Consider the following 12,057-nt stretch of genomic DNA (forward strand, 5'->3'; position numbering starts at 1 on the left):
AATGCACATGGAAATTGCTTGAAATGCAATTTGAATAGCTTGAAAAGAATCCTGTCTTCTGTTTTTATTTGCAGAGATAGTAAGCTTACCATGCTGCTACGAGAGTCCTTGGGAAACATGAATTGCCGCACCACCATGATAGCCCACATTTCCTCATCACCTAACAACTTTTCAGAGACACTCTCCACTCTTCAAATTGCCTCTAGAGTTCTTAGGCTGAAGAAGAAGAAGGCTAAAGTTACCATGGTAAATGACCTTCTCCTTCAGTTGACTTATCTAAGAGAGATTAACCATTGCATTTTGTTTAAAAGTTAAATATTGTACATTTTTTTTGTAGCAATACACATCCAGTTCCTCTGGTGGGGAGAGTTCATGTGAGGAAGGAAGAATGCGTCGCCCAACCCAGCTGAGAACTATTCATTCTAGAAATGTTGTTGATTCAGAAATGCCCCTGCTACACCTCTCCAGTGATCCCGAAGACTATTCCAGCAGTGAGCAGTCATGTGACACTGTTATTTATGTGGGTCCAAATGGATCAGCCCTCTCCGACAAAGAGCTTACAGACAATGAAGGTCCTCCAGAGTTTGTTCCTATCATCCCATCTCTTCATAAAAATAAAGCAGACCTTGGCAAGGCTTCCTTGACATCAGAACCCCCTCAAATGGTGGTAGCCCCTCTTACTCAAGCCTCACAGTCTGTCCAACCCTTGCAGACAATTCATCCACAGCCACTTCCACCTTTACCAGAGGAAAGTGCTGAAACGGGTAAGAAGGAGAAAGACTGTCTTAAATGTAACACTTTTGCAGAGCTACAAGAAAGGCTGGAGTGTATTGACGGTAAAGAAGAAGTTACAAATTTCCCCTTTGAAGAAGTCCCTGCCAACAGAGCTGTCAAAAATGACCCTGGTCAAGTTGTTAAAGGGGGTGAGCAATCTAGTTCTCCCAAGAGGATCTCTGATCAACAACTGGAGGAGATCCGTGAGGTGGTTGAAGTAGCAGAGATTGCTCAATCAATAATTGAAAGCTTGACACAGTCTTCGATAGGCAGTTGTGGACTCTCCAGCAGCAGAAGTGTGACTGGAAGCAGTGGTATCGGCCAATTAATCCCTCTTCAGCGAGCAAAGAGCTCAAGTTTACATGATAGCAGAGAATCCATCAGTGGTGGGAGCAGCAGTGAGAGTAAACCTCGTCCTATGGGCTCCCCACGATTGGGAATTGCCAGTCTTACTAAAACTTCAGAGTACAAACCGCCATCCTCTCCCTCTCAACGCTGCAAAGTTTACACTCAGAAAGGAGTAATGCCTGGCACACCACCACACTCCTCACAAAACCTTAATCTAGACTCTCAAAAGTCATCTACAGAATCTTTGCTCAATCCAGAGTCTAGAACCTCTCCAGTGGGAATGAGCCCACAGGTGCTAAAGAGATCCTCATCCTCCAATAGTCTTGGATCAGCTGAGACGTTGTTTGACGATGTTCCCCAGCTACCTTTAGACAATAAAAAAGATGCAAAGGACCCCACAGCCACAGTTATGCTGGAGCATCCTTTAGAACCCAACGGTGAAGATGAGCTGGTGTTCACCTTGGTGGAAAAGCTCACAGTTAGTGGAGTCATGGAAAATGGCAGACCAACCAGTATTATCAGCTTTAACAGTGACTGTTCAGTTCAGGCCATGGCATCAGGTTCAAGGCCTGTTAGTATCATCAGCAGCATGAGTGAAGATCTTGAACATTACAGCACTTCTCCCTGCACTACCACTGCCACTATCTCTCAAGTCAACATTGCTAAATTCCTGCCTCTCAGCAGGATAGAAGGAGATGTCCAGGCTAGTCGACGTTCTTCAATCAGCTCATGGCTAAGTGAAATGAGTGCTGGCAGTGATGGCGACCAGTCATGTCATGGTTTTGTTGCCCAACAATGCTTTGGACAAGGTGAGGCACTCACCGAAGATAGACTTTTGGAAATTCAAGAGGAAGGCGACACTGAAGGTCACCTTGAGTCAAATGACCAAAAGATCTCAAACAAAGAAACTGACTCCAATAAAACTGAAATGAATGACAAAATCTCAACTACAGAACACAAACCAGACAAGCTGTCTTCCACCTCAAGCGGCTATGTTCCTTTTAAGACCAATATCACGTCTCATCCATGTGCTGCAGTTAAGCCAATGGTTGTGCAGAACCTACTAACCAAAACCCATTCAGCCAATGATCCCAAATCCACACCTGTTCCAGTCTCGAGTGAAATAACATTCGATGACCCTTGGATGAAGAGGGAGGGCAGTGAAGAGACCAAGCCATTGGAAATGGTCTGTGACGTTAACTCAGAAAAGCGAGCATCTGAGTCTGTGAAAAAGAAATGCCAGGTTGACAAACACAGCTCTGGTAGTGAAGCATCATGCTCCCCTGATTCCATTATCCGGGTGGTGGATGGTTGTGAGATGATTTTTAATGCATCTGAAAGCATAACTCAAGTGTACTCTGCAGACATCCTCAGGACAGGTAGTCTCCCTCGTGCATGGCATCGCTTGAATAAGCAGGACGATTTGGAGGACTCTACATACCGCTACCTGAGTGGGGAGTATAAAAGCCTTGGAGTTACCACCTCCACCCCCTGCAGTCCAAGAGCCACACTTGAAAGAAGAAGTTCAGCAGGGAGGCAAGGTATCTTTGCTCGCCAAAAGGGAATCCCACCATTGCCACCTATAAGGAAGTCTAGTCTTGACCAGAAGAACCGAGCAAGTCCACAGCATAATTCAGGAAATGCTCAACTTCTTGCTTTCCTTGGAAGCACACCTGAAGATATGAGTGGTAAACATAAAGGACCAAACGTAGAGAGCAGCAGACTCTTTAGTGCTAAACTTGAGCAGTTAGCTAACAGAACCAATTCCTTGGGGAGGTCCCATGGGGCACATTATGACTGTCATTCCTTGGAGAGGGCTGAGAGTTTGACTTCTCTGGGCTCTAAAGGAGGGGTCACCAAAGACAGTACAATGCCAAGGACAGGTAGAAGCATCAACCGTAGTTTGCTGTCATCACCCACCAATGGACCAAATGGCAGCAACAATGTACCTCAGTCACCCAAAACAAGTCAATCCAAAATTTCAGCAGTTAGCAAACTCCTTATGGCAAGCCCAAAAGCTCGAAGCTTATCAACCTCTAGTACTAAGACCCTAAGTTTCTCCACTAAGTCCCTTCCACAGTCAGTAAACCGAAGCTCAAGTTTGCCCCCCAATGGAAAGAATCAGAACCAAAATTCATGGTCAACCCAGTCTCTGAGTCGTAGCAGGGGTACAGGGTTAGCTTCAAAGTTACCTTTAAGGGCAGTGAATGGACGGATCTCAGAACTTTTACAAGGTAGTGCAAGCTCTCGCACCAACCAAGGACGAGGGGCTTCGGACACAGAAGATAGAGGAGCAGCAGTCAAAGGAGAGGAAAAGCCAGTGGTCCATACTCTGCCCTCCCCATACAGTAAGATCACTGCCCCAAGAAGGCCTCACCGTTGCAGCAGCGGGCATGCTAGTGATAACAGCAGTGTGCTAAGTGGAGAGCTTCCTCCTGCCATGGGAAAGACTGCCTTGTTCTACCACAGTGGTGGCAGCAGTGGCTATGAAAGTATGATACGAGATAGTGAGGCCACAGGAAGCACATCATCTGCTCAGGACTCAATGAGTGAAAACAGCAGTTCTGTCAGTGGTCGCAGGAGTCTAAAGAATTCAAAGAAAAGAAGTAACACAGGTAAACAAATATATCAGTTTAATGGTGAGGAAAGTTTCATTTGTCTGTGAACAGTCCATTTAAGAGTACAATTACTGTTATTCCTATTGTACTAAATGTATTGGAATTCAATTTTGGGGGCTCCTTCCAGATTATGTTTTTGAGCAACAAACATTTTTAAACCACTCTACTCCCCATGCATAGATGATCTGTTATGACACTTACTGATAGCACTTGCCAAACTTAGCTGTGGGTGGTCTTTGAATATTTAGTGCTGCCTAAATTCCTGAATACACACCTCCGCTCCTGTTTCCTCGGGCAAAGGATTTTATTCTGTTTCTCTGCACCACAAACCTTTGCATGGTGGGAACATCTAAAATTTAAATCATTGCTCAGGAAGAACAGACACAAAAGCTAGACTAGTACACATTAAACTGCAAAGAAAAGCGGTATTGTATTCATCTTGCAAATAAGTCAATTGAAAAGGTCTTTGCAAATTGGAAGATATAAAAACAAAACCGCAGTAAAAAATTTACATCAACTCATTCTTAACGTTCTCCTGAACTTGCAGCTCTCTCTTTCTCTCTCCCCCCTCTTTCTCTCTTTCTGAGGGAGTGAAGGAAGAATGAAAGTTTGACCTTTTCTGTACTGCTTTTTTTGTTAGACAAGCTTGAACACATTAATTTGACTTCGTTCTGGGTTCCAAATCAGATAGCATATCAGCGGACCTGTAACCGTCATTTTTTATGTAAATAGGGGAACCACTTCTGGCAAATTCCTTAGTGTAGACTTAGTTCCTTCAGACTAGTCTGATAAGATTCTGCCATACTTTTATCTCAGTGCTCTTTTTCATTACATTACAAGTTTATGTAGTTTAAACTTCAGCTCAGGACTTTGTTCACCTGGTGTAAATGCAAATGTATTTACACAGTGGTCTTGGCATTGTTTCATCACTAGGGTCCCAGAGACGGCGTCTAATTCCTAACCTCTCCTTGGACACCTCCTCTCCCATAAGAAAACCAGTCATCAGCCCTGGGGTACGCTGGGTGGATGGTCCCCTCCGGCCCACACAGAGGGGATTAGCTGAACCTTTTGAGATTAAGGTGTTTGAGATTGATGATGTTGAACGTCTACAGAGGAGGCGAACCATAGGCAACAAGGTATGAAGCATGAAGAGTGCTATTGCAGCAATTACATCTCCATTTTTAGTCAAGCACATCCACATGTAATTTTCAACCATCCCTAAAGAAAAAAAGGTTATTTTTCTAGTGAGTTTAGAGATTAGGGATGAAGCTGAACTCTGTAAAACTGGTTCTCCAGGACCAGAGTTGTAAACCCCTGTTTTAGACAGATATCTCACTTATTGTTATTGTGCCCCCAGGAAGTGGTATACTTTAGTGCCAAACTCAAGATCTTGGAGCACCGGCAACAGAGAATCTCAGAGGTGCGTGCCAAGTATGATTGGCTGAAGAAAGAACTGGAGCAAACCAAGCAACACCTAATGCTGGAGCCAGAGAAATGGACCACTGAATGTAAGTGAATGGAGTGAATTTGTAAACATTGGGTTGATATTTACAATACTTGATCTGTTTAGAGTGGGACATAAAACTTTAGTTCCAACCTTGCTCCAACACACATACATAACTCTAGGGATAACCAACACAACACTGACATTTCAACATAGTGTCGAGATCCTGAAGCATAGATGTTTCAAAACCCTACTCTGAAGCATAATTTGAAAAACCCATGCCACATTACTAAAGTGATTCAAAGCCTCAGGGTATTTGACAAGCGTTTTGAGATGTGGCAGACCTGCTGAACCTACTTTTAATTGACAGGGTCAGGAACAAACCATGCAATCCCAGATAACCTAGTGGGAAGTGCACTGAGATAGAGTAGCTGTATCAATCAACCTATTTTTACGATCATTTTAAAATAATGCATAATTTTATTAAATTCACGTTTATTTCTATATCGCTTTCACAATGTAGATTGTGTCAAAGCAGCTTAACATAGAAGTTCTAGTAGATTGAAACCGTGTCAGTCCAGTTTTCAGAGTTGAAGTTAAGTTTAGTTCAGTTCAGTCTGATTTAAATTTCACTGCGAAAAGTCCAAACACTGAAGAACAAATCCATCTATGCACAGCTCCACAAGTCCCAAAAAAATAAATAAATGCTTAATGCAAATGCCAAGATGCACATGTATTTTGCTAATGTATTTAAAAAACTTGTGTGCACACATGAGCAGGATAAACTTCCAATCTACACATAAACTATGTTGGAAACTGATTTGTCAAATTAATTCCAGCATGCCCATCAAAGAAGTCAAGTGATTTTGTTTTAACAGATCATGTGATAACAAAAATGTGTGAGATGAGAGTGCATTCATGGACAAATCAGTGAACTGACCACATCCAAAATGTTGTTTTGGTCATTCTAAAATCTTTTAGCCAAAGTCTGTCATGAAAAGTGTTCAGTATTATTCCTCCAAGAAATGTCTTTAGCGTCTGTGCTCTAAAAGAGCTTCACACACCCCGAAAAGCCACTGTGCATTCATTGCATTTCACCTTCTTCTGAGCTGATAATATATTACTTTATTATAGAACAAAAAAGGCACACTGACAAATCTACAAACACAGCTACCGCAGCCAATTCCATTTTTGTGTTGATATTTTCGGCCAATTCATCTGGAATCTATGATTTTGTTCTCATTGACTTATTGAATGGAAATGGTGCTTTATTCGCTAATATTTCATGCAATATTCCAGTTTTGTGCATACATTGAATTTGTATCTTTGAATGGAAATATAGCTAGTGTCTCACCACACTTCACTCTTCCCATCACTACATACCTGTAGTATTCATATAAGTTTTAGGGCTTGATAAGCTCAATGAGATGTTTAAAGGGCCATGAAACCCCCCTCTTTTGGTTCAAGTCTACCTCCGAGTTTAAAAAAAAAAATGCTCCAAGATGGGCGTGGAGCACTGAGAGCAGAGGGAAGAGTGGGCGTGGCTGGCAGAGCAGGGGAGAGGACAAGTGTTGTCAGTTGGCTCACAAAGTGAAACAAATACCGTGAGGAGACCCTTGATTTATAGTTCACAAAGTTAAAAGAAATAAACAGTAATTAATTTAATGCTCTGCTACATTTGTTATTCATAACTTCATCTACATATAACCACAATTTGTTATATGATCATAAAGATAATTGTGCTTATATAAACACTTTAAACGAGGAGGACTTCTTTCCTCCTCAATCCCTGCAGCAGATCTCTTGCCCTGTCTATTTCAACCATTACCCCTGCTGGTAATCTGGGGGATTTTAAACATAGGCAACACAGCAGCACGTATAGGCAATGTGTCTGAATGGTAATGAACTCAACTGATAAAAGATAAAGTCTGCCATTCTCGTACAGCTCTCCCGACAAAAATGTTTGCTGCAAACCAACAGCTTTGCTGTATTGGCCCTGATAGAATCAGGGGAAAAAACATGCAACAAACTCCGTGAATCATGGAAACAAATACATCCGACCTGTGCTGTAAGCAGATTCGCGCTGTCACAGATTTTGATCCCGCTCCAAAAATGATTCTAAACCTTGAGGATGAAATTAGCAGACAAAAGCAAAAATTATCCAGTTTTACCCACATTTAAAGCTGACATGTGCTAACATTGTCTAAACTGATACTCAACACACACAAATCTGTTAAAATTAAAAAAAAGTACTTCAATGTGTCCTGAACCTTTAATGTGGTTTGACGCAAAGCTCCACAGGAGTTTTGCACCGTCTTTCCAGAGCCACAAACTACAAGTGTAAATACTATAAATAGTTGTGCAGTGTTTTTTAAGGACAGGTGTTGGGTTTAACCATTGTCATTTAACATCTGTTTCCTTCCCCTTTGCAGTTGACCTTCAGCAGACGTTTGAAGTGGACTCTCTAGAGTACTTGGAAGCTCTGGAGTTTGTGACAGAACGACTGGAGAACCGGGTTAACTTCTGCAAAGCTCATCTGATGATGATCACATGCTTTGACATCACCTGTAGGCGACGGTAAAAGTTTGGCCAAGTATTAAGGATAGTTGGAAGTGGAAAAGGCTCAGCTGGCTGTATGTGAGCAAAGTTGAAGTTCATCACTACAGTGATGGCTGAAATGAATGGGGAATATATAAAGGCTTAATATTTTTTCTAAAATGGATTTAGGTGGGAAACACAAAACGCTGGACTTTGTTGGCGAAAATGTAAAAAAAATGTTGTCCCACAAACCTGGATGAGCACTTTGGAACTTCAGAATCGCTTGCGTAAATGGCTTGCTGTGAACAAACGAATTACATTGCCATATGTGGAGAACAGAACAAACTGTTGAAGAAGATGAATGGGGAAAAAAAAACAGAACAAAAAGGACGACAAGTGCCTTGTGAACACTTCAATATCTTGGAAATCTGCAGAAAAAAAATAAAAAATCCATATTTGTGTACAGATGGTGCTAGTAAAAAAAACATGCATATAAACAAAACAAAAAAAAAAGTTAAAAAGAAAACACTGCTTGTTCAACTGTGTTTAATCTCTTTTAGATTCTGTCTCAGTATTTGTATTGTTATACACTAGTCAAATTCAACATGAACTGTTACGTGTGTTTTATATTCATTTTTTTTGTATCCTCGGACACATTGAGACCACACAGAGCGTTTCATATTCGATGAAATAGCACAGCACGATACCTAAAAGAATGATTCTGGCATTGGCTCATTGATTTTTACCTCCCCTGCAGTTATGTTGGCATTTTCAGCAGTGTGACGCCTCCGGTTGTGCCGCTCCAGTGTCACTGTATAGAGGCGCGAAGAATCCTCAGTCTGGCAGGACCAACAAGGATATTTAATATTGAAAAAACATTGGCCTTTTGATGCATGCCGACTTTCTTAAAAGCATTTACTTTCCCAATATAGTGTTTGATCATCAACATTTCATCTGCTGTATGGTGCATATGTCAGCTCACCGGCCTTCCCTCTGTGTGGTCTCACTGTCAGAGTGCTGACACTTTGGTATAAATCTGTTTATATATACAGTACACTATATATGGTGCTTGAGACAGTTTCAGCTCTAAACGTTTCTAGATGAGTATATAGCCTGTTTCTGGTACTAACTAAAGACTTCATACGCTTTTTTCCATTCTTGCTTCACTCCCTCACCCTGGCCAAAGCAAACAGGGACGTTCTTGTTACCCTTTTGACTTTTTGGCATTGTAATGAATGAAGGATATTATTTATTTTTTACCTCAGGAGGCCTGTATGACAGAGATGCTTATATTCTATAATTTATTTAGCCTGCAAAGCACTATGCATTAAAATTGTACAGTAGCTAAATTCATGCCATATATATATATGAAATATATATTTCACTTTTGTTCTTCTTTATATATATTAAATTGTTTTGTTTGTTTCGCATTTCTATCACCAAATCTTGGGAGATGAGATAACGCGCGATTTTTCACGTTTATTCATGTTTTTTTCATCACAACCTGTCACGTCCTGATACATTGTGTGATATGAAGTACAATGTGAAACGAATATCGTCCTAAATGCGCTTTAATGTTCACTTACATTCTTGCGAAACTAAGACCTCGCCTCCTTTCATTAGGTCATGTGAATAGAAAAAGCAAAAAAAAAAAAATACAAATAAAAAATGAGTGTAGCAGCCTGATCTCACGAGGAAACGTAACTATTTTGCATGTTAAAAGTGGCTAATTCGAACAAATTCATACAAATTCGATCATTCACCCCTAAAGCCCTAAATAGAAATCGACTTAAGACGTGGAGTATGCTGACTTCAGTCGCAAATTTTGAAGTACAGTACAGACATTGAAACACTTTATTTAAACTATTATCGTCGTGTAGGATTTTCGCCGCATTTTGCGATTGGATAGTCTATATACTTGTGGCTGATGGACACTACCCAGCAGGCACACAAAATCACACAACATATTACGGTAATGACTGCAGGTCACCAAAATTCTATGTCTATTTAGCATCTAAGGACAATATTATTTTGACATCCAATAACGACATTAAATTCCGTTGATATTTGGTTGATTTTAGGTTGTGTTGGAAAGTGACCAAAATTTAAAGTCTGATAGATGTCATAGTGGTAACGTCCACAGAACGTCAAAGTGTAACAAGATTAGATGTTGATTTTAGGTTGGACATTGACGTCGGCCTGACGTTAGGTTCTGACATCAACCAGGTTTTCATTTCCAAACAAAATCCAACATCCCCACAGTGTTGGGATACAACGTCAATATGACGTCAAAATGCCGCAAAAATCCTACATGACGACAATTGTTTGATTGCGGTGTTTACATGTCTGTACTGCACTTCAATAACGTGACTAAAATCGCCATACTCCACATCTTAATTCAATTTCTGTTTAGTTCAACTATGACCTTAATCGAATTAAATTAGTAAAAAATCACTGTTTACATGGTAGACTCTTAGAGTATTGTCTTAATCATGTTAAAATTGGATTATTGGTGTCCATGTAAACATGCTCATTATTATTCTTAATGTGAATATTTAATCTGCGTAAGTTAAGCTACTAAAAAAGTTTGGAGTTTGGAGTGGATGTCCTTCTGTTGACGTCAACCTGAGGGTTTCCATAGCAAAAACTAACCATAGCAATTAATAATTTGCCCTAGTCAATACTTTACTGTGAGTTTGCTATGAGAGAATATGCAAAATAAAGCCCCACCCCCTACTCAATACATTACCGTTAGTTTGCTATGAGAGAATGATATGCAGAATAAAGCCCCACCTCTTACACAATATATTACCGTTAGTTTGCTATAAAAGAATGAAATGCAGAATAAAGCCCCGCCCCCTACTCAATACATTACGGTTAGTTTGCTATGAAAGAATGATATGCAGAATAAAGCCCCGCCCCCTACTCAATACTTTACTGTTAGTTTGCTATGAGAGAATGATATGCAGAATAAAGCCCCACCCCCTACACAATACATTACCATTAGTTTGCTATAAAAGGATGATATGCAAAATAAAGCCCCGCCCCCTACTCAATACATTACCGTTAGTTTGCTATAAAAGGATGAAGTGCAAAATAAAGCCCCGCCCCCTACCAATACATTACCGTTAGTTTGCTATAAAAGAATGAAATGCAAAATAAAGCCCCGCCCCCTACTCAACACTTTACTGTTAGTTTGCTATGAGAGAATGATATGCAGAATAAAGCCCCACCCCCTACACAATACATTACCGTTAGTTTTCTATAAAAGGATGATATGCAAAATAAAGCCCCGCCCCCACTCAATACATTACCGTTAGTTTGGTATAGGAGGATGATATGCAAAATAAAGCCCCCGCCCCCTACTCAATACATTATCGTTAGTTTGCTATAAAAGAATGAAATGCAAAATAAAGCCCCGCCATCTACTCAACACTTTATTGTTAGTTTGCTATGAGAGAATGATATGCAGAATAAAGCCCCACCCCCTACACAATACATTACCGTTAGTTTGCTATAAAAGGATGGTATGCAAAATAAAGCCCCGCCCCCACTCAATACATTACCGTTAGTTTGGTATAGGAGGATGATATGCAAAATAAAGCAAATAAAGCCCCGCCCCCTACTCAATATTCAAATTCAGTTGGAAGTATAAAAGCATACTGGAATTAAAAAACCTCAGCAACTTCCGGTTCGTGCGGACTTTAAATGTACAAATGAATACGAATTAGCCACTAAATCAAAAAGTTACGAGTTGCCGTGAGATTGCGTTGGGTCTAGACATTACAGATGCATGATGGAAGACGGAACGAGTTGTCAACATATTGCTTCATGTTATAAATGAGACAGTCGGCATGATTTCTTGTTGTATGGGGAAAAACATGAGTCTGAATGAGTTCGATTGACATACGGTCTGATGTAAATAAAGGATGTTTTGAAAGCTGCATTCGTTTTAATGCTCTTTGTTACATTTCATTTCTTCTCTTGCCACCACAGGGATTTTTCGTAGAGGTAAAACAAATCCGCAGCATTAATTTTCTACTTTTTGATGGAATTTCTTCTGCAAAGGAAAGAGCGCAACCTTTAGCCTGGTCTGATTATATTTTAATTCAATATGCGCTGTTTCATTTCAGACGTCTCTTCAAATAGATGCGCCTGAATCCCCGTTGTTCCCTGACGTGATGGATCTTTATCTGCTTTAATGAACAGGCATCAACCGCAGATTCGGTTTGATCGAAAATCACACCAGACATCAGAGGAACACAGGGGAGTTTATGAGCTCTACAAGTAGATGAGATTTCACCCCACGCCTGACAGGACAGATAAAGACAATAA

The 12,057-nt window shown here is 40.5% G+C and overlaps 1 protein-coding gene and 1 long non-coding RNA gene across 4 annotated transcripts in view; one reads left to right on the forward strand and one right to left on the reverse strand.

The window, feature by feature from the left end:
- Nucleotides 1–11,666, forward strand: part of kif26ba (kinesin family member 26Ba) — a 211,619-nt gene extending 199,953 nt beyond the window's left edge. For all 3 annotated transcript variants that reach the window (XM_087289703.1, XM_087289704.1, XM_087289705.1), the window contains 5 exons: nucleotides 75–246; nucleotides 338–3,737; nucleotides 4,674–4,876; nucleotides 5,098–5,248; nucleotides 7,617–11,666. In XM_087289703.1, the coding sequence (XP_087145829.1) occupies nucleotides 75–246; nucleotides 338–3,737; nucleotides 4,674–4,876; nucleotides 5,098–5,248; nucleotides 7,617–7,765 (4,075 nt within the window). In that variant the 3' untranslated portion in view covers nucleotides 7,766–11,666. The remainder of the gene's footprint in view (nucleotides 1–74; nucleotides 247–337; nucleotides 3,738–4,673; nucleotides 4,877–5,097; nucleotides 5,249–7,616) is intronic.
- On the reverse strand, nucleotides 1,042–8,215 carry LOC141378521 (uncharacterized). The gene is made up of 2 exons (XR_015513057.1): nucleotides 5,026–8,215; nucleotides 1,042–4,981 (listed from the first exon to the last, which is right to left on the reverse strand). It is a non-coding gene; the product is annotated as an uncharacterized LOC141378521 (long non-coding RNA).
- Nucleotides 11,667–12,057: the final 391 nt, after the last annotated feature.

The sequence above is a fragment of the Danio rerio genome, chromosome 17, assembly GCF_052040795.2.
Source record: "Danio rerio strain M-AB ecotype USA chromosome 17, GRCz13ab, whole genome shotgun sequence".
NCBI lineage: Eukaryota > Metazoa > Chordata > Actinopteri > Cypriniformes > Danionidae > Danio > Danio rerio.